At 38.6% G+C, this 19,820-nt stretch overlaps 1 protein-coding gene across 2 annotated transcripts in view; it reads left to right on the top strand.

The window, feature by feature from the left end:
* Positions 1–2,243: 2,243 nt before the first annotated feature.
* The window catches only part of ARHGEF12 (Rho guanine nucleotide exchange factor 12), a 165,268-nt gene continuing 147,691 nt past the window's right edge, over positions 2,244–19,820 (top strand). For both annotated transcript variants that reach the window (XM_065945620.1, XM_065945619.1), the window contains exon 1: positions 2,244–2,410. In XM_065945620.1, the coding sequence (XP_065801692.1) occupies positions 2,379–2,410 (32 nt within the window). In that variant the 5' untranslated portion in view covers positions 2,244–2,378. The remainder of the gene's footprint in view (positions 2,411–19,820) is intronic.

Here is a 19,820-nt window from a genome sequence, read left to right as displayed (position 1 = left end):
AAAAAAAAAAAAAATCGAGCAATAAAGAGTCATCTTTGGCCTCTGTTTATCTTTATCTTTTTTTTTTTTTTTTTTAACCCAGTTCTAACGTCAGCCTTAGCTCATGCATCTATTCAGGGATAATGATCCTTTCATGCACTGTTGCGGACTGACTTTGAGAAACAGCATTGTTAATAGGTAATTGTTTCCTTTCTCCACATTCACTGTTTTTAGATTTGCTTTGCCACTTGATTTCCACAAAAAGGTTAAAGACCCGTATCCACCAATACAGGTTTGAACCCGAAAGTCTGAAAATGGTTGTATGAAGAGACAGCCACTTCAGATGTTTGCAGGCGGAATGGAAGAAATATATTGTACATGGTACTTGAATCGCTACAATCCTGAGTTACGCAACCATAAAACTGGATGGGTGTCTAAACCTACTACCCAGTAGGAAAAAAAAAACATATATATATTTGGGAACTCTTCAAAGAGAACTGTAATGTAACAGGATAAATAAACTGCCACCCCCCGGCCCCCGCTCCCATTTCTTTCCATAGCAAGCTTGTTAAGCCGCTGTGGAAAGCACCATGCTTGCTCAATTTGGCAAATAACACATTTCACTTTGCCAAGGCAGAAGCAGCCTAAAAGCAACATTATACGAAGAAATCCTGGCTCCAATTCCCAAACTCTGTCTCCCCATTCCTATACACTTCCATCCTCCAACCCTCCGCTGGCAGCCAAGACTTTTTTGCGTGGCAGCCCCTGCCCTGGGCCGAGGCCAGCAGGTGCCCCAGGTGAGCGGCCAAGGCCAAAACCTCTCTCTGCTGGGATCTGATTCACGAGAGAGCAGCGGGGTCCGGGCAGCCAGACCTGAGTTTGCTTCCATTCGCCAAAAACAGTCTGTGTGTGTTATCAGAAAAGGAGAACAAGTATGCTCCCTTAAGGAATACAAGTTTCTAGGACAAGGTGGTGAGTAATTCCCAAAGAGCCTCTCTCATCCTCAACTCCTCGGGACTGGGGGCGTGCTCTCTGGGGGAAAGCCGAGTTAGTGCGAGCTAGACCCCAAAGTAGCAACCTCCGGCATTCGTGGGTTCTCTGGGACAACCTTAGGTTGGCGCGTGGGACTCTCAGGGTCGCACGGTGCCCACCTCTTTATGCCCCCACAGAACTACTTTTCCGCTCCCCCCCCCCCCCGCCCCAGACGACTCAGGCGGAGGCGTCCGCGCGGGGGCGGCGCGCACCCGCGGTGGGTGAGCGGAGGGGGCGAGTGAGCCGAGGCGGCGCGCGGGGTGGCGAGCGCTGGGGGCGGGGGCCGCCCCGTGCGCCGCGGAAGGATCCCGGGTGAGGCGGCTTCCCGAAGTCAGAAGGGAGGAGGCCAAAAAAAGTCGGCGGGGGAGGGGAAGGGCGAGCGCTCGCGCTGGATGCGGCTGGGGCCGGGAAGGCAGAACCGGAACCGGAACCCGAGCGCGCGCCTGCGGTTGTCGCGCGGCGCCCCCCCCCACACCGCCGGCGGCCTCCTCCGCCCGCCGCGCGCGCTCCCGCGGAGAGCCTCAGGACCGGGCGACCCGGCCCTGCGTTCCGAGTCGCCGCGGTCGCCCCCGGCCTGCCGGGCCGGTGCTTCCAGGCCGGGTCGGACGGCAACCTCCCGCCCCTCGCGGGAACCACCGCCTACCGGCGCGTCGGGGAGGAGCCACCGCCGCCGCCGCCTTCGCCGACCGCGGAAGAGCCCGGGCCTCCGAGGGATGGGGAGCAGCCCGCGGGGCTGAGAGACCAGGTTCCTGTCACCTCCGGCTGCGGGACCTCCTCCCCCGGCGCTCGTGCTCGTCCCGGCGCCCGGAGCTTGGTGGGGGGCGGCGAGGACGACGAGAGGGGTCCCCCGGCCCGGGGCCATGGAGCCGCGCGCGGCTGACGCGGGGCGGCCCGAGACGCGGCCGAGACCGCGGCTACGAGCGGCCGGCTGCCCCAGATAGAAAGCAGAAGCCAGCGGCCCCTGGCTCGGCGGCGGGGATTTGCAGGCCCCCGAGACCCCGACGAGGAGCCCATCCTGCCCCAGACCCGGAGGGACTCCTGAGGTCCCTTCCCTGCGCGGCTCGCCGACTTCTCTCCGTGACGAAGTTTTCTCCGGCGCTTTCCCAAGGATCGCTTCCTAGCTTTAGAGCTCGCTTTCTGGCGGACTTGCTCGGTTTGTTTTGGGAGATAACTTGCTTCGCTCCTACCCACATCCCCTTTCCTTGACCCCTGCCAGTCGGACCTTCTAGATGACTGAATGGAGTTTTGAGTTGGACTCTGGTGTCCCCTACGGAGTCGGGCCTGATCCCGGAGCGCTGGGGGTGGGGTGGAGGTGTTACAGTAAAATGCAAGTTGGATAAAAGGAGGACCTCTCGCCAAGGGCCCCAATGAGTGGCACACAGTCTACTATCACCGACAGGTTGGTATGAAGGCCCCCCCCCCGCGCGCTTAGCCTCCCTGGATGGCGCCCCACCTAGCTGGAGAGTCAGGATTGCCTATTGCCTTTGCCCGGTGAAGTTGACAGGCATCCGACGGAGGGTTGTTTCCGAGCTCTGCAGTTAGTCTGGGGTGGCTGCCAAGTTACTCGGTTGATTGAATTTGGAAATGTATTTTTTTTTTTTTTTTCTGGAAAGGAACTTTTCCAGAGTGTTGGAGGAGGAGTAGGTAAAGCCACGATTGTGTTTTTCTGTCCGTAGTGGGCATTAGGATTCAGTACTGATCTTGGAAGCAGAGGAAGGTCATTTTGGGTGAAGGTCAGCGCCGGAGGTCTGCTGGGGTATTGGTCCCTCATAAGTTTAACTCCTGTCCTCTAGTTCCCTAGACTCTGTTGGATTTTAGGACTTTCTGTTTGTGAACTTCATTCTGAGACTACCGCATGATGATTTATGAAATTGAAATCCTTGAAACATTGACGTGAACAGTGTTTATTGCCTAATAGTTTTCCAGAATGTTGGAATTACCAGTAAGTCCCAGTCTGCTGGTGGGGACAATATCAAGGAACTAAGCGAACAAACAAAAAACGGCAGGGGAACATCATGGGGCTTGATTTTAATTATTGCACTTTTAGGATTTCATTTTCCAGAAACGTTTGCATTTAAGGGGTGTAGTGCCTAAGCGAATTATGTAGTAGAATCTGGCAGGTGGATTTGTTGAGTTGGGTCAGTCTTTTCCTGTACTTACCTATGTTTCTTGATGAATTGAGCTAGACCATTTGTGTTTTAAGTGAGCCTCCTTACTCTTTAGAGTTATTCTTTGCAATATTTAAGTGATAAAAGCATATTCGTTACTACATGGTATTTTTCAGTGTAACTAACTTTGTATTCAAGTCCCAAGTTTCAGTTGTGGTTTTTTTTTTTTTTTTTTTTTGGTCAGCCTTCAAACCATTACATCATTAAAAAGAAAAAAAAAAAGAAAGATTAACTGAAGCTAGGGAGCAAAGAAAGCATTTTGAGAAGTGCTTCTGCAAAAAGTAGTTGACTTCCCTAATAAGAGTTTCACCCAATTGTAAGACTCATTTGTTGATTTTAAAAGGGCCAAATTCCATTATCTTACCCTAACAGCTACTCCAGAAACAGAATTTCCTGTTCCTGTTGATGCTTCCCAGTATCACGTGAATGTTCACCTAAAAGATTCTATTAAATATTTAAACTACTTATTATTTGTTTGTGTATTTTTTTTAATACATTTAATTTTCAACTTCTCCGAGAATACACTTAACATTACTAACAATGCTTATTTTGATTTTTTCTGGTTATTCCCATTCCTTTTCCTTTCAGGGTGTTTTGCCTCTGAGAAGCCACTTTCATGGGTGTGTGGGTAATTGTTTTCCTGGTTCTCTCAATTCTTGCCTTCTCTGTTGACCCTGGAGACAAGTCTTATTAGGAACTAATAGGTTGGTAGTTTTCATTGCAATAATAAGGGTGTTTAATTCTGTAGAAACAGAACCTTGGATCACCAGCTCATTCCACATGAAAATCACCTAAAGGCCCCTAAGTAATGATATTTCCTTCTTTGCTTCTCAGAGATTTCCATCATGTTGAAAAGAAAACCTTGGAATTTGTGTTGCTTTTTATAACTTAGATGAGATATGTAAGCATGCGGTTAATGCCTGTTTTTTTGCCAGGCACTGTGCTGGGCACGAAGGATTAAAAGATGAATATTCTAAGATGAATCTACAAATTGGTTTGGGTTTAGTATCTACTTGAATTAGTTCAGCTACTGCCTAATTTCACGTACCTTTTAAAAGACGAAAGACTTTAAAAGCCACTTAATGTGCCTTGGTGAGACAATCATGGATTCATATTTCTTAGGAATTTACTACATTTCTTTTTTTCACCACAAGATTTATTCTTATGTGACCATTACTTTTTCTTTGAACATATCTTGCCCCATAAATCTCAAGCATCCATTGACTCTTAGAGTTGTCTCTGACTTGAATATATGTCGGGGTGAAATCTGGAAGTACTGGTTGAGTGTTACTTCTGTGCCAGGCTGCCTTAATGAAGTTATGAGTATAGAACAGTTCCCATCTTCTCAGCCTACCTACCTCAGCCTCTTTTCTCATGGTCTAACTGCAGTGCACTCTAGGTACATTTTGCTGATTCTAGAGCTGTTGGCAAATTAACAGTGCCTTTTTAAAGATCCTTTCAAGTTTGAAGTACTGTATGTGGTGTGGCTTTGTTTTGTAGAGTGTGCAGCCCCACCAGGCCAGCTGTGTGAGTTAAGAGTTCTTTCATTGTGGTGTTTCTGACTACAGAGTCTGTCTGTCCTCAGTTGAAATCAGACTAGCTGGTTTTGGGCGTTGTTCTGTTTTGCAGTTTGTGGCAGGCGACACATGGCTGAACAAGATAAGAAGGGTTTTATTCTTGTGTTAGGGACGTGCTGGGGCTGGGATGGAATTCAGCTATGTTTGGGCTCTGAATGGTCACTTTGGAGACTCAGAATTCTGTTTTATCCTGTTATTATTTTGCAGTTAAATTAACACATTCGTTTACTCCCCTTTTCCCCTTTTCATTCTCTACTCTTCAGGCACTCCAGCCCCCTTTTTAAAAGTGTAGTTATCAACTTAAAACTCAAACTATATGTTCATGGTAGCTATTGTTTTTATGTAGTATATTTGAATTGTTAAAAAAATCTAAACAACTTATGAATACCATTCAGTGTCTTGCTTTGTAACTTCTATGAGACCTGAAGATTATATTTTTCAGCTTTCAGAACCAGCACTTGAAAAGTGGTAGAAATATCTGATTGCTGTTCTCCAGTTTACATTGATTACTGCCCTTAGTCCCAAAATAATCCTAATTGTTTCTAATCCTCCTGGATGCTTGTCCTCTCTCTAAGAGTTTAGGGGTCCCGTGGCAATTGGAATTTCTTTTGAGAGATAAGAGAAGAGAATGCTTTTTCAGTGGACTGAGTAAATTGTTTCAGGCTGTATTCTAGAAGAGTGAATTTTCAGGGACAATACAGGTAGGATTTTGCTATAAAGGTCTTTGTTGAAAAGAACCTGTGTCCTGTCTAGGACTCGTAGATTTTGTTGGTTTTGATTTATAGATAAAAGGTTTTTAATCTATTGATTTTTTTTTTAAAGCACTGTAAGTTCAACTTTAAGCTTGTTTAACTGTTGCAAGTCTTTTTATTCTTTTTATTTTTATTTTTTTAAAGAAGCAGCTTTTTAAAGTGAGTCTGGAAACCAGAGGCATTTTATGCATTTATCCAGTAATTAATGTTTTCATTCATGATACTTTTTCTGCCAACAGTGCCATATAATAATGCTTTTGATTAAAATACAAAACAAATTCTGTATGTGCGCCGTTTTCAAGGCTGCCTGAGTCATCTGCAAGGTGAAATTATTTGTAGCATTCATTTGTAAAATCAGTCATTTGATAAATACTGAATTGAAAGTGGGGCCAGGATCACAGTGCTAGCTTTGTATTCACTTTAATGTTGTCTTTTCTTCTAGTTTTTCAGTTTAAAATCCTGATTCAGACAGGTATGCAGTAGTACATTCACTTGTACAGTTTTACATGAGTCAACATGTACAGTCCAAAGTAAATTTTTTTTTAAAGTACAGAGCTATAGTCTTCTAGATTAACAGCACATTTATAAGATGTTCACGTATATTTAGTGAGATGATGAGAGAAGCTTTATTTGAATCATAATAAAAATATGTTAACCTGGTAAATACCACTTAATACACTGGTGATTTCATGAATTGAGTATGAATTGCCTGCCTAACTGATACGGATTGTAGAAGCAGCAGGATATTTTAATGGTTTTCCAGTGGTAATTGGAGAAGTGCTTTTACATCATGGTTGTCTAACAAAGTTACTAGAAATGCCGCTTATCATTTAATTGCTTATCTCCTAGGGATTGACCATGCCACGTTTTCAGAAACAGGGAGCATAATTAACTTCGTTAAGTTTCATCCATTAAAACATGGTATTGAAGATGTTTTAAACTTCATTGGAGGGCATGGTCTTTTTCCTTTCAGTAGTTAAGAATCTTCAAAATAATGGCATTTGAACTGAAAATTTAAAATCAGCAAAATTATAAATGTTGTTTCTTCTTGAAGAAAATACCCTGATATATGTAATGATATCCTGTAGCAATGTACCTCTTTAACATTTACAGTGTCTTCAATTCAATGTGAGGCAGATCGTCATTTACACTTAAGGCAACTCATAGCATTTAAGATTATAAAACTGGAAAGGATAGAGTCAAGATATGACCTAGATTTTCTGGCTTTCAAGTCCTTCAGATTTCACTCTAAATTATTGTCTTTCCGTGTATATTTTTTCTGTCCTGCTTCCCTTGTAACTTTCCAAGCTAAGTCAGGGTTGAATTTTTCTCTCACCGGATGCTTTCTAGTACCTTATCCATTCTAATTTTAAGTATCTCTAGAGGATAAAGCTCTCGTCACTTCCTCAGGAGACTGAACAACAATCTGATAGATCTTCTAGTCAGGAAGTTTTTCCTGATCTTTAGCACAGACTTTTCTTTTAAGTTGTCCTGTTACTTGTATACACTTGCTGTACTAGGCTAAATAATAATCTCCTCCCATTTTATGTTTATGTGACTGTAAATGGTTCAGACAGTTGTCCACCACCCTTTCCTTCCCCCCACCCTTATTCTTTGCTGAGCCAAGTTGTATATTCTGTTGATTTGTGTCTAAAAGTCAGTCTGTTCCTCTTAATATTTTATTAGCTTTTCCTCAGTTGCTCATCTATAGTGCAAAATGGTTTTTTTCTTTCAGTGCTGTCCTACTACAAAATGATATTCTATATTTTATCTTTATCCATATTCTAGAACAAGTTCCAGTTTGGTTTTACCATAATACAGGGGTCTTCTGTTTTCTCTAGGCATAGCCCAAAATTATGAGTAAAGGAATTCTTAAGACCATTTTGACTCAGTTTTATTTTAGATAGTTTTTAGAATGGATATGGGAGATGTCATCATCAAAAAAACAAACATATATACAAACAACATAATTAGCAAATCAGCTAATTAAACAATTGCTCATGTTATAAAAGCCTTGTTTACAAAGTGATTGTTTCAAATAGGAGCGGGCCCTAATGTAAGTTACAAGTATTATCAATTATGTGACAAAAATGTAGCAAACAAATGATAAGCCATCCCTGGTTGAAAGTTAATCAAAAATGAGGATGAAACATCTCTGAATTTAATAAAGAGATGTGGTTGTAGCTTTAAAGTAAGATATCACTATGTGGTGAGATATATCTGTAAGTAGTTATTCTTTTTTCTTCTCCTTGTTTTTTACAGTGGTTTTTCAGTCTAACCTTAAAATTGTGTGTCATTTTTCCGTTTTGGTTTTGTGTGTGTGTGTGCTTGTGTTATTTAACTTTATTTTTTCCTGTTATTTCCACTTATTAGTGAAAAGAAATAGATTTGCAATGATAAGCATGTTTTTCCAATAAGACATACTGTTATTAATATTGAAATATTGTTTTACTTTCTTACCAGTGTATTTACAAGAATTATTACTAATGATAAGAAACAGAAGGAAAAAGTGGATATTTAAATTATTATATATAAGATAGAGCTCTTGAATGTTGTATTAGTAGACCTTTATTGTTGATACTTAAAGTTATTTTAAATAGATGTCTTTACTCTTTTGTGTTTAGGTAGGGATTTTGTTACCTCAAATGTCAGAATTTTGGAAACAGATGAGATTTAGGGTATTTTACTTTCTCTACTTGGAATATCTAGAGTACCAAGATAGCCACAAAAGAAAGAAGTTTGTAAGAGTTTCTAACTCCAAGACAAACCTGTGAAGCTAGTACCTAGAATAATTCTCAGCTTTTTTATTTTGCAGAGATAATATGTGATGGTGTCACAGGTCAGAGACTTTGCCTACGTCTTGTAAACATACGATACTTTCAGTAAAAGGAGAAATATACTGTTTTCCTTACTAAATTAACATGCACCAGTGCAGCTGACAGTTTAGATTCATAGCAAAACAGGATCTCTTACTAATTGAAATGCTGAATCCTAGTTTTTTAGGTCATAGTCACATGATAGACCTGGGTGGCTTCCCAGTGTTGAGAGATAAGCAAATCTAAAGGCCAGTAAAAAATTAGATTTCCTGTCGTGGGACTGTGAAAGACAATTCATGAAGAAATTGGGAATATATGAGAAAATCTGGTTTAGTTAATATTTACTCTTATCCACTTGTCACACTGTTTTTTCTTTTGATGCCTATTATAGGCATTTAAAGATAACTGTTCTGAGACTCAGTTTTGGTTAAATATTACATTTAAATGCTGATGTTAGGTTGATACACTCGAGCTTAAGGAGGATTTCATGTCTTCTGTGGATTCAGAAAAATCTAGATATTTGTGGTGTTGAAAAAATCAGCATCTGAATAAATTATATGTGAAGTTGATTATGTAATGTAGAAGGTGACTGTATCTCGTCCAGAAGAGTAACAAGTCCCCCAAGTACACTTATACACTGAAATACATATAAGATACCTTGTGAAGGTGCTTGGACATAGCCTTCCCTAGATTTTAGATGGGTTATCTGCCCGTGTTCCGACACAAGCTGATATGTTGTGGTTGCCCTGTACAGTCTTTGTGGTTTACTCAGAGGAAGTGGTTCTTGTGGGTGAAGGTCTGATCTTTTTAGAGATTGTTGGTGGCATATGCACTGTCAGCTTATTTCCTGTCTTACGGCTGTTTTGGCAATACCTCCTCAGGGCAAGTACTGCTAAAGGAACATTTAAATGTTTTGTAGTGGCAGAATAGATGGTTATAATGTTGTATGATACCTACCTCCCAAGGTGATATGAGGGTTAAATTAATGTTTGTAAAGTGCTTTGAGATCCTGAGATGAAGAGTGCAGACATATCCCTAATCATATTTGCAGGTATTGCTCAAGTTTAAGTAAAAATATATTCACATAGTGAAGTGTTACTTTATTGGCCTTGAGATTTCTGTAACCATTCAGGTGTATCTCAAGAGTTGTGGTTGGAATGTTTTTCTCCTAACGCTTAAAAATATATTTACTCTGTATGGGTTAACTTAGAGGAGTAGATAGATACCTTGTCTATAGTTAAGGCTTGTCTATGGTTAAGGCTTATTCACCAAGTTTAATGCCTAGAGTGCACTTCTTCACCAGTTTAATTGGCATACTGAAATAATGTAATTGAGAGAATTTCCTTTGCGATGGGTAGGTGTGCTACCCATGTACAAAACCCTGTGTTTGCTTTACTGAAATATTAAGATGAGCAAACTGAGAGAATTGCATGTACTTACACTCCTAATTTTTTTTAAATTTTGTTTTCACATATCATCTTTGCCACTTTAAAGAATTAACACTGTCTTATTGAAAGAGGCTTTCTTTAAAGCTAAATTGCAACCAGTTTTCAGATTCCTTAAGGATAGGAGGGTAGTTCCTACTCATTTTTAATTAGTTACTATCTGCTTCATTATATTTTTATTCACTTCTAATACTAAAAAGCAGAGGGAAGAAAAAAATAGCCCAAATTTTCCAGTTACCCAAATGATGTTGTTAAACACACTCACGAAAATTCAAATGATAGATACTATGATATAATAGTATATAAAGTCTCCCTCTGCTCCTAACTGAATCCCTGCACGTGCTCTGGTTCTCAGACTCTCTCCTCAGAGGTGACTGTAGTTAAGTTTGTGTGTGCCTACCTTCCTTTGCAGTCTCATAAATACACCACTCATCATTTTAATATTCTTGGTACCTAACTTGTAGTAAATGAATCTGTCAGCTTTTGCTGGGTTGTATTGCCATAGCAACACCAGCAAATATCTGTGGCTTACAACACTAGTTAATTTCTTGCTTACACTGCATCTTGTCAGCTGCAGATTGATTTCAGCATTTTTGGAACACTGTCTGAAGGAGCATCCCCCCAGCAGCCCCCGTAATATGCCATTACTGTGGCAGAGGGAAAGAACAGGAAAACTGATGGAAATGTACAGTGACTTCAAAAACTTCTGCTCCGTCGAGGTGTACATCATATCACTCACATCACATCACTCACATGTCATTGGTCAAAGCAGTAATTTGGTCACACTCATTGTCATTGGGCCAGAGATGTGTACTACTCCCACAGGTGGCATCACACGTCAGGTGATAATAGGTAGGTCTGTATAATCTTAAGGAAAGAAAGGGCAAAGCAGTAAGACAGTCTGTCATCAGAGGTGATCGATAAATTCTTGTTAAGTGGGTTGTTTGGAATCTGTTAAAGTTTTTATTTTTATGGACTGTTTCAAACATATACAGAAGTACAGAGAATAATATCATAAACTTCCGTATTCCCTTTGTTAGCATCAAAAACTTTCTGTGCATGGACAGTCTTGGTTCATCTCTTTCCTTTCCCTGCTTCTCCACTGGATTATTTTGAAGTAGTTGCTAGATATCATAATTTCAACCATAAATATTTCACTGAGTATCTCTGAAAGATAATCTGAAGGTGTTAACTTCTTTTAGTAAATTCTTACTGTCTGTTAGTAGTTGGAGATAATGATGCTGTGGACTGACAGGTGTCAAGTAGGAGAGGATGTTCATGGAGTTGTGTCTAGAATTTGACAGCCAGAAAGTTGTTTTGATTTCATTTTGAGTATTTCTGGAGGAGGCTTACAGCAGAATGTCATCTGTTTTTCCAGTACCTCCTTTCCTCCTCTGTGTGTGTGTGTGTGTGTGTGTGTGTGTGTAAGTGTGAAGCAGGTAATTAACCTCTGGAAAAAAATAACATTGCAACAGATTTGATTTGCAGGAGGTTTCATTTCACACTGAGCCTCTGTTGGAATGACGCCAACTGAAAGGAATCCCAGCCCTTAATGGCTCTAAGTCTTCTGGGAGTTCCCAGTTGCTGATGTTATATACTCTGGAGAAGAACATCAGAATCATTTCTAAAAATTCTGTATTCACCTATACTCTGTGCTGTGCAGAAAAAGGTTCTGTCACATCTCTAAGGAAATAGTCCTAAAACGATATAAAAAGAAGAAAGTGAATCTGTCTAATTTTAGTTTAGAAATAATTTAACTCACTCTCAGCTGCTCAGGTTAGTTCATCTGAGGGCCTTTTTAAAGCCTACATTTTGACTCATAACTTCACAGATTTTACTAGCATATACTGTGAGACAGTGAGTTTACTTATCATTTCTATGGTTATGGGAGTAATAGACATTATATTACGGATCTAGAATAGTCAGTTTCACAGGACATACTTGGGAGAGAGGGGTTTTATGTAATAGTGGGAAGCAAGCTAAACAGATATAATCCCTTCAGTTTGTAAGTTGGCAGATGACAATGAGTTGATCAAAGAGGATTTATACAGGCTAGTGAATAAATTATTGTATATAACATGATGAAAATAGTTTATTTTAGGATAGGACTATCTATGTTTTCTTATCTGATGTTTTTCACTGTTCATGGAAACTTAGTTAAAATGGTCTTTCTAGGTGTCCAAGTAGTTTTAGTTTTCTTTTATTAAGTTATATTGTTAATCTCATTTCAGAATCCATGTAGTGACTGAAGCAGAAACTTGATTATCATCGATTTGTACATAAAATTTTTATTTAATTTTGAATTTTTCTTGGCATTGGATTGATTCTGGCTTTGGTTGCTTGGGGCAGTACAGTCTGTTTTTAATAAATAAACAGTTTTTTCCCCATGGAGAATTAACTCTTTGACCTGCCTTTTGTTCATGTTATATTTCTATTGTATCATGTTAGAAAAGTATTCATTTTTAAAGATAATAATTTGTTGGTCCCTTTGTCAGAATAATGTACTTCCACTTTGGTTGCATTTTAGTTGCATTTGTTTTTTGTGCAATTTGGGGGAAGGTTTGCGGTTTCTTGTTACTTAAGTATTTGTGTTTCTAGTGTATTTATCCAGAAGTCCTACATGGTCAGAATTGTTGAGACAGCGTTTGAAGGTAAACTGGGTGTATTAGTAAATAGATGTGAATAGTTTAAAAAAAAAAAGAGAGAGAAGGTTCTTACCATGCAGTTATTACATAACAGGATACAAGGTATAATTTGTTTCCAAAAAAGGAATTAAGTAAAATATGGATAAATATTAGTAATTATATTAATTTTGACTGCCCTGGCAGAATTTTTTTGAGACTGTTCTCTTTTTAGAGGTTAAAAGTAGCTTTTAAAGGAAAGATATTTTAGCTCTTAATTATATATGTATATATATATTCTAATTTTAATTTTGTGCAGCCTTTGTAAGAAAGGAGTAGTAAAAGGGAGCTAAATGAAGATAATGTAGAGAAAAGAGCCTGGGTTTTGGTGTCAAGACTTGTTCTGCTTACATGCTGGGAAACTAGGCAAATCTACATCTCTGAGGAACAGTTTAGTTTTCTCATCTATAAAAATTGGAGTAATATCACTTACCTTTAATGTTGGCATGAAGATTAAATGAAAATGTATTTAAGTACATAAAGGAGGTCAGAAGTTTTTAATAGGAACTTATTGTTTAACCTTAAGAAATTGAGTTTTCTTACAACTTTGATCTACACATTTTAAATAATTTCGAATTCATATGTATTTGCTGCTTCTACTGCTTTGACAGTGTTTTTTCCTTGCTGTGATAATATTCCCTTTCCATTAATTTCAAATTATAGGATGTTTTTAGATTTAAGGTGCATTTAGAGGTGAGGAACAGCCCAAAGAGATAGTTATTTCAACTCAGACTGTGAAACAGTAACATCTCTAGCTATAGAGTCAATAAGATTTTTTTAGGATTGACTGTCAACTTTTAAATCTGCCTTTGATCACTTAGATTTGTCCAGTTCTGTCTTGACAGCATCAGTTAATTTGTTTCTTCTTTGTGTTCAATAAATATTGAATGCCAGCTCTATGTTGTCATTATGTTGTCAAGTTATTTTGCACTCTTGCTGTCTGCTGATTTGTATTTAAAGAATTAAGAAATTTCCCTGTGATATTCACTGATTAGTGCTAAGGATTGAGATGAGAAGTCATATGTACTTTAGGGGTGGTTCTAGTGGTAAAGAACCCCCCTGCCAATGCAGGAGATGTAAGAGATGCATGTTTGATCCCAGGATCAGGAAGATCCCCTGGAGGAGGGCATAGCAACCTACTCCAGTATTCTTGCCTGGAGAATCCCAGGCAGTTTACAGTCCATCTAATACAAGTTTTATGGGATTTGGTTTGTTGTGTGTGTGTGTTACAGGCGCACAAAACAGTAAGATATTACTCAAAAAATTGTTATACTGAGTATGTAAGAGGAGGAAAAGTTAACAAATGAATGACTTTAATAGTGATTGGGACTTTGTGAAACATAAATGATGTAAACAAATTGAGTTTAAGTTTATTCTTAGCAAGAATCTATCTTTGGTTAAGTGGTAATGGAGATTATATTTTCTTTTTAGAGATTTCTTCTTGTAGTAGTAATCTCTTCTATATTATTTAGTTTATAGTTTCTACCACTTAAAGAAATATCATCCCTTTTATCCTAGCTGTAGATTCATATTCTGTGCCATAAAACATTGTTACTATTTAGTCTTCATTTCCTCTCTGTGAATGATTTTTTTGTCACTAAAATTCTGTGGCATGAATCCTTTTAGTCTTAACCTCCCTTTGTGCCAAAACATTGGAAAAGAAAACTTGCCTAAGAGATGGTTCAGTGTGTTATTTTTTAACCTCTTTTAAGCTATGAATTGTTTTCCTGCGTTTTCTTAGTAACCCTGGAGAATCGAGACCAGATAGGCAGATAGCTGGTTTAAAAAGGAAGCCCACAAACCAAATCTTTATTGAATACTGTTTCTTTGTAGAGAAAGGATGGAGAATTCTAATTTGAGAGTTTTACTAGGTTTAAAGCTTACAGAGAGGCTGCCTGCAAAAAAGCAATGCCCTTTGAAGCGTTCGTATGGACATGGAGACTGTATAGCCCTTAGGGAGATCTAGACATCCGCTCTGCCAAGTGCTGGGAAGCGGCTTTTTCCCATGCTTGCAGCATCCCTGTGGGGTAAAGTTCTGTTAATTTTGCATAAATATTTACCATGTCTCATTTTAGCTAGCATTGCTTCCTTACACTGGTAGTAATAAGGAAATCTTTGCTTACCCAGCTTGAAAAGTTTGTTATAGATATGACTTGTCTGGAGAATGTTGTTGTTATCTTTGAGGGCTGATGAAGTTAAAAGTCAGGTTGGAAAAAATAATGGGGTAAATTACAAATTCACAATCCATAAATAATCTATTTATTATAGAAATATTTGCCCATGTTTATTGTCCTATATTTAAAAATGAGAAGGTTATTATCATACAAACAGCATGATTAACTTCAGCTTTGTCCCATCTAACAAGTCAAGATCATTGTCGCATTCATATATTTTGTCAGTGTGATACTTGAATAATTTAGTCTCATTTACTACACTTTTACAGTTATTTCCTCATTTAGTTGTAAAAGCTTCAATTTGTTAAGTAGGTTCTTTGTAGGCATTGTATTTAATACATAAAACAGCACTATCAGGCAGATGTTGTTCCTGTTTTACAGATGAGAGAAAGCTTAGATTCAGAGACATTTGTTGACTAGCCTATTATTTTCCAGCTTATACATTCTTGGGACCAGGTTTAAAATCCAGGTCTTCTGACTCCTGGTTCATTGTATTTGCTACTGCACATAATTATGGGTAACTATCTTTTCTGTGAAGGTAGAGTCCAAACACAACTACAAAGTATGAAATTCAAATGAGAAGGTTCAGTCAAAGAAGGTTATTTATTTATTCTCTTTATCTTTTAACGTGGACTTCCCTGGTGGAGGGGTAAAGAATCTGCCTGCCAATGCAGGAGACACAGGAGACTTGGATTTGATTCCTGGGTTGGGAAGATCCTCTGGAGAAGGAAATGGGAACCCATTTAAGTATTCTTGCCTAGGAAATCCCATGAACAGAGAATCCTGGTGGTCTATAGTCCATGGGGTCACAAAGAGTTGGCCACGACTTGAGCGGCTAAACACTGCCATCTTTTAATGTAAACTATAGTAGCAATTTTTAAATTGTGTTCCAGGGAACATCCAGAACACTTTAACAAGAATGTAATTTTTTGTTTTGCATGATTTTTTTAGGAGCCCCACATTGTCTCAGGTACTCAAGGCAAAAAAGGTAGAATGTAAAATGGAATTAATGTGTAATCCCCCCAAATTTTATTATCTGAAAGAGGTCCAACTTACTAGTTTAAAAATGGTCTAATCTGTTTTATTTTTTAAGTCAAAAATAGTTCAGTATTTGCAGTTTCATGTGATTTACCCTAGAAATTATCTATATGACTGCATCTTAGTTCTTGTCACTGCTCGGAAGGATTCCGCTGCCAAATTTTTGTGCTTTTCTCCTTCTTACCTTCTACCTCTCAGTCTCTCCCATTCCTTTCTGTATGCATTCTTTGCCTTCATTGTCATTACCAGGCTTTTGATCTCTCCCATCTGCTCCCATCTACAACTTCTGCTCTCCTTCAACGTTTTAGCTTCCTCAGCCTTTTATTTATTTCTGGTTGAGTCCTTTTGCCATTCTCTGTCATTTTCTGACCACATAGTAGATACCTAAGAGACTTCCTGGATTACTTAACGTATTTTCTTTAGAGTAGCCTAGCAGAAGTGATTTCAAAGGTGGTAGCTTTTATTTTGATCTGTCTCACCTTTCCTTTACCCACCCTGGAGGTGGTAACTCATTAGTCTCTCCATCCAAAATACACTTATTGATGAAAAATCATATAGTAGGAACTGTAACATTTTATACATAATAGTTTACTTATTCTTTACTGTGAAGTATAATGGGTTTTATTAAATAATCTTCATTTTGTAGGTGAAGAAACAGAAACTCAGAAAGTTTTCAGTAGCATACCTACTAAGTGGCACAACTGGAATTTTGGTCTTGAGTTTGTCTAACTTCCCAACCTACAGTGTTAACACTATGCTGCCCTGCCAGATAGAATCAGCATTGAATCGGGTACTTATTCTGCCCTTTAGAAGGTTCTAGTCTGGTAGAAGGAGATAGACATGTAGGCAGTGAGATTCAAGAAAAATCAGTACTTTCTGGATAGATCAGAAACAGAAGGTAAATACTTCCATTGAATCCTTAAAGATGGGTTGTAGTTATCAGAGAGGTGAGAAATAGAAGATCATTTCAGGTAGAAGCGGTGATTAGGAACAAAGGTTAAATAGCTCATCTTTTCTAGGAACTACATGTGTGTAGTTCATTGTGACAAGAGCATGAAGGTTGACTGTGGGCACAACATTTGGTAAAGTTGCAGTGATAGGAGGCGTCAAATTATTTTTATACCATTCTGAGTTTGGATTTGTCTGTTGGGTTGTAGGAAGCCACTGGAGGTCTTTAATTGCATGAGTAATATGATCAGTAGTTATGGTATAGAAAGATCATTTGGGTTGCATTGTAAAGGTTTGATTAGTCTTGAGAAATTTTAGGGGCAGAGATAACCAAGAAGGATACATTTTTTCAATAATGAAGAATGAAGTACTAAACTTGTAACAATACATTTAAAAGTGAAGAGACAAATAGAACTATTAAGAAGATGTTAAGTGTAAGAAAGGTGGTTGGTGAAAGTGAGGGCCTTTCTGGCTTGGGTTTTAGTGGATGTTGGGTATTCCATTCACCAAGATACAGAATATAAAAGGGAGAAGGCATGGTTTTTTTGGTTTGTTTTTTTGTGTGTGTGTGTGGTTGACTGATAAGATGAGAGATGGAGAGAGAACAGAGATAGTAAGGGACAGATTTAATTTACGGTTAGATTCATCTAATGCTGCATAATATATTATCCCCAAACAATAAATAAACTTGCACTATGACATGGTAGTCACAAGGCCCTTGTGGCTATTTAAATTAGTTGAAATTAGATTAAAATTGATAATTTAGGTCTTCAGTCACACTAACCACTTTCAAGTATACACTAGCCATGTGTAGCCAATAGCTGCTGTTTTGGACATTGGACATAGACCGTTTTAATCATTGCAAAAAGTTCCCTTGGATACTGCTGCTGAACGTTTGTTATCTCACCGTTTCCTATGATAAGGAACATGGGGGCAGCCTAGCTGGGTGGTTCTGGTTCAGGGTCTCTAATGAAGTTGAAGTTCAGATGTCTGTTATGGAAGCAGAGGCTTGCTTGGCTCGTCTGAGGGCTTGGTTGGAGCTGGTGGATGGACTTCCAAGGTGATTCACTCACATGCTGGCTGAGTGCTGGTTGTTGGTAGGAGGCCTCAGTTGCTCACCAGGAAGACCTCTCATGGGAACATTTGAGGCAACTGACTTTATCTAGATCAAGTGATCATAGAGAACAAGATGGAAGCCATAATGAGTTTTATGAGCTAAGCTCAGTAGTCACAATCTGTCTTTTTTGAAATGTTCTCTCAGATCAGCTGAGAGATCAGCTGTATTCAGTGTGGGAGGGAACTATACAGGGCACAAATTCCAGGAGACAAAATTCACTGGGGGTTATTTTAGATGCTGCCCAGCATAGGTACCTATGAAGCCTACAGGTGCAGACATCTAATAGGCGACTAAATGCGAAGGCGTGAGAGCATAGCTACTGCTATTGTGTTTGTGATGGTGGTTGAAGCACTTGAGTAGGTGAGTTCAATATGAATGAGATTGTGCCAAAAGGATGGCCTAAATAGCTTCTTGGGTCACATGTCTGGGGTAGTTGAGAAGGGCTCTGAAAGGCTACTGAGAATCAAAACTGCAGAGAATCAAAGGAATGGTTACAGAGGAGTAGGAGTATCAGGAGGGTATTTTATAAAGGAGCTGTCATGAAGGGATGAAAGTTGAAAGTAAAGTGTAATTAACATTGCTAAATGATACAAACTAGTCAAGTAGTAGTCATTCTTTCAAAAATTATTTATTAAATATTCTGGGAACCAGAGAAAGATATAGATGAATAAGATAAAATCTGTAATGATGCAGTCTGAGGAGATATGGTTATGGAGAATATTTTGGAGGAAGATAAAACCTTAGTGTAGAACCTCTTTAAAAGGTAAGGAGTTGAGTTGGGTGTTAGATGTGTGTGCGGGTGCATGTGGTATGGTCTGTGAAGGTGGCAGTGGTGATAATATGGATAGTAGAATAGACATTTTAGGCAAAAAGGATGGCTTATGTGCAGGATATTCCTAGAATATGAAGTTCGTAATGAGGAAAAGTGGTGAGAAAAGAGACTATAAGGATAATTAGAATGGTCTTGAATGCGTGGGAAGGAACTTGCCTTTATCTTGTAGGCTGTGGCTTCCCATACTTTAAATTATGGCTTAGATAGTATCCAAATAATTTAATTCCTCATGTATCAGTTACTTAATCTTCAGTAATATTGCCTTTTAAATTGAAAATCCATTTCCAAAGGAAGCTTTACTTCATTATTATAAATAGAAAATCAGTATTTCTTGCCACATAGAGAAGACACAACTGTAGACCAATTGCAAGCTATTATTAGATTTAAAAAAATAAAAAATGAAATACAGCAGTGTATCCTTTATTTACAGAAATGTCTGCCTGAAAAATCAGTTCTTCAGTGAGAGACTGTTTTTAGTCAGCAGGAAAGGGAGACTTCTTTGGAAATCACCTGGTATAATGCAGATGATATTTAAGGTTATTGGGATGTTTTCATTTTTAAGTTTTGATATTGACAAGCACCAAGAATCCTAACTCTCAAGTGTCCGTGGTTAAAAAGATCAGAAAATAGTTAATGATCAACTTTGTTTTACATTTAAATACTATTAAAAATTAGGCCCTTTATTCAAAGAAACTATCTAATCTTCAGAATCTGTTCTTCCAAATGTGTCAAGCTATTAGTTGATGTTGATGAAGTAGAAAAGGAGTTCTTTTTCGTCTACTCTTTGCTGTCATCCAGTTTGGGAAAATTATTGTGAAAAATTATCAGATCTTCCATGCATCTTTTATAATATTCAGAGTACTTTCAGTGGTTTTTCAGAGGAAACCTTAAGTGGTCTTTTCAGAGAGGAACAAGAATCCAACTCACTTATGTATCTCATAGTTCTAGTTTTTTACTTAATGTTGTTCACTTTGTTTTGCACGTGGAATGCTTACATTGTCAGGATAAATATAAGTTGCTCACATGAGCAGATATGTTTATCAAGATGTGCCTATTTGTAAAACTTGTTGCATTCATACATGGTATCTCAAAAACTGAAGATTTCTTCCAGAAATATTTGAAATTCTTCCTACAACTCAAATGGATATGCAAAGACTTTTCCATTATTTCTGCCAAACTCTGTAGTGTAGTTCCAGTTTTGAGGTTAAGTTGGGGATACTTTTAGAAGATTTTTAATGAATATTTTTGAGCTGTAATGGCT

The sequence above is a fragment of the Muntiacus reevesi genome, chromosome 9 (genome assembly GCF_963930625.1).
Source record: "Muntiacus reevesi chromosome 9, mMunRee1.1, whole genome shotgun sequence".
NCBI lineage: Eukaryota > Metazoa > Chordata > Mammalia > Artiodactyla > Cervidae > Muntiacus > Muntiacus reevesi.
Note: the sequence above shows the minus strand (reverse complement) of the source record. Positions and strands in the feature narration are given on the sequence as shown.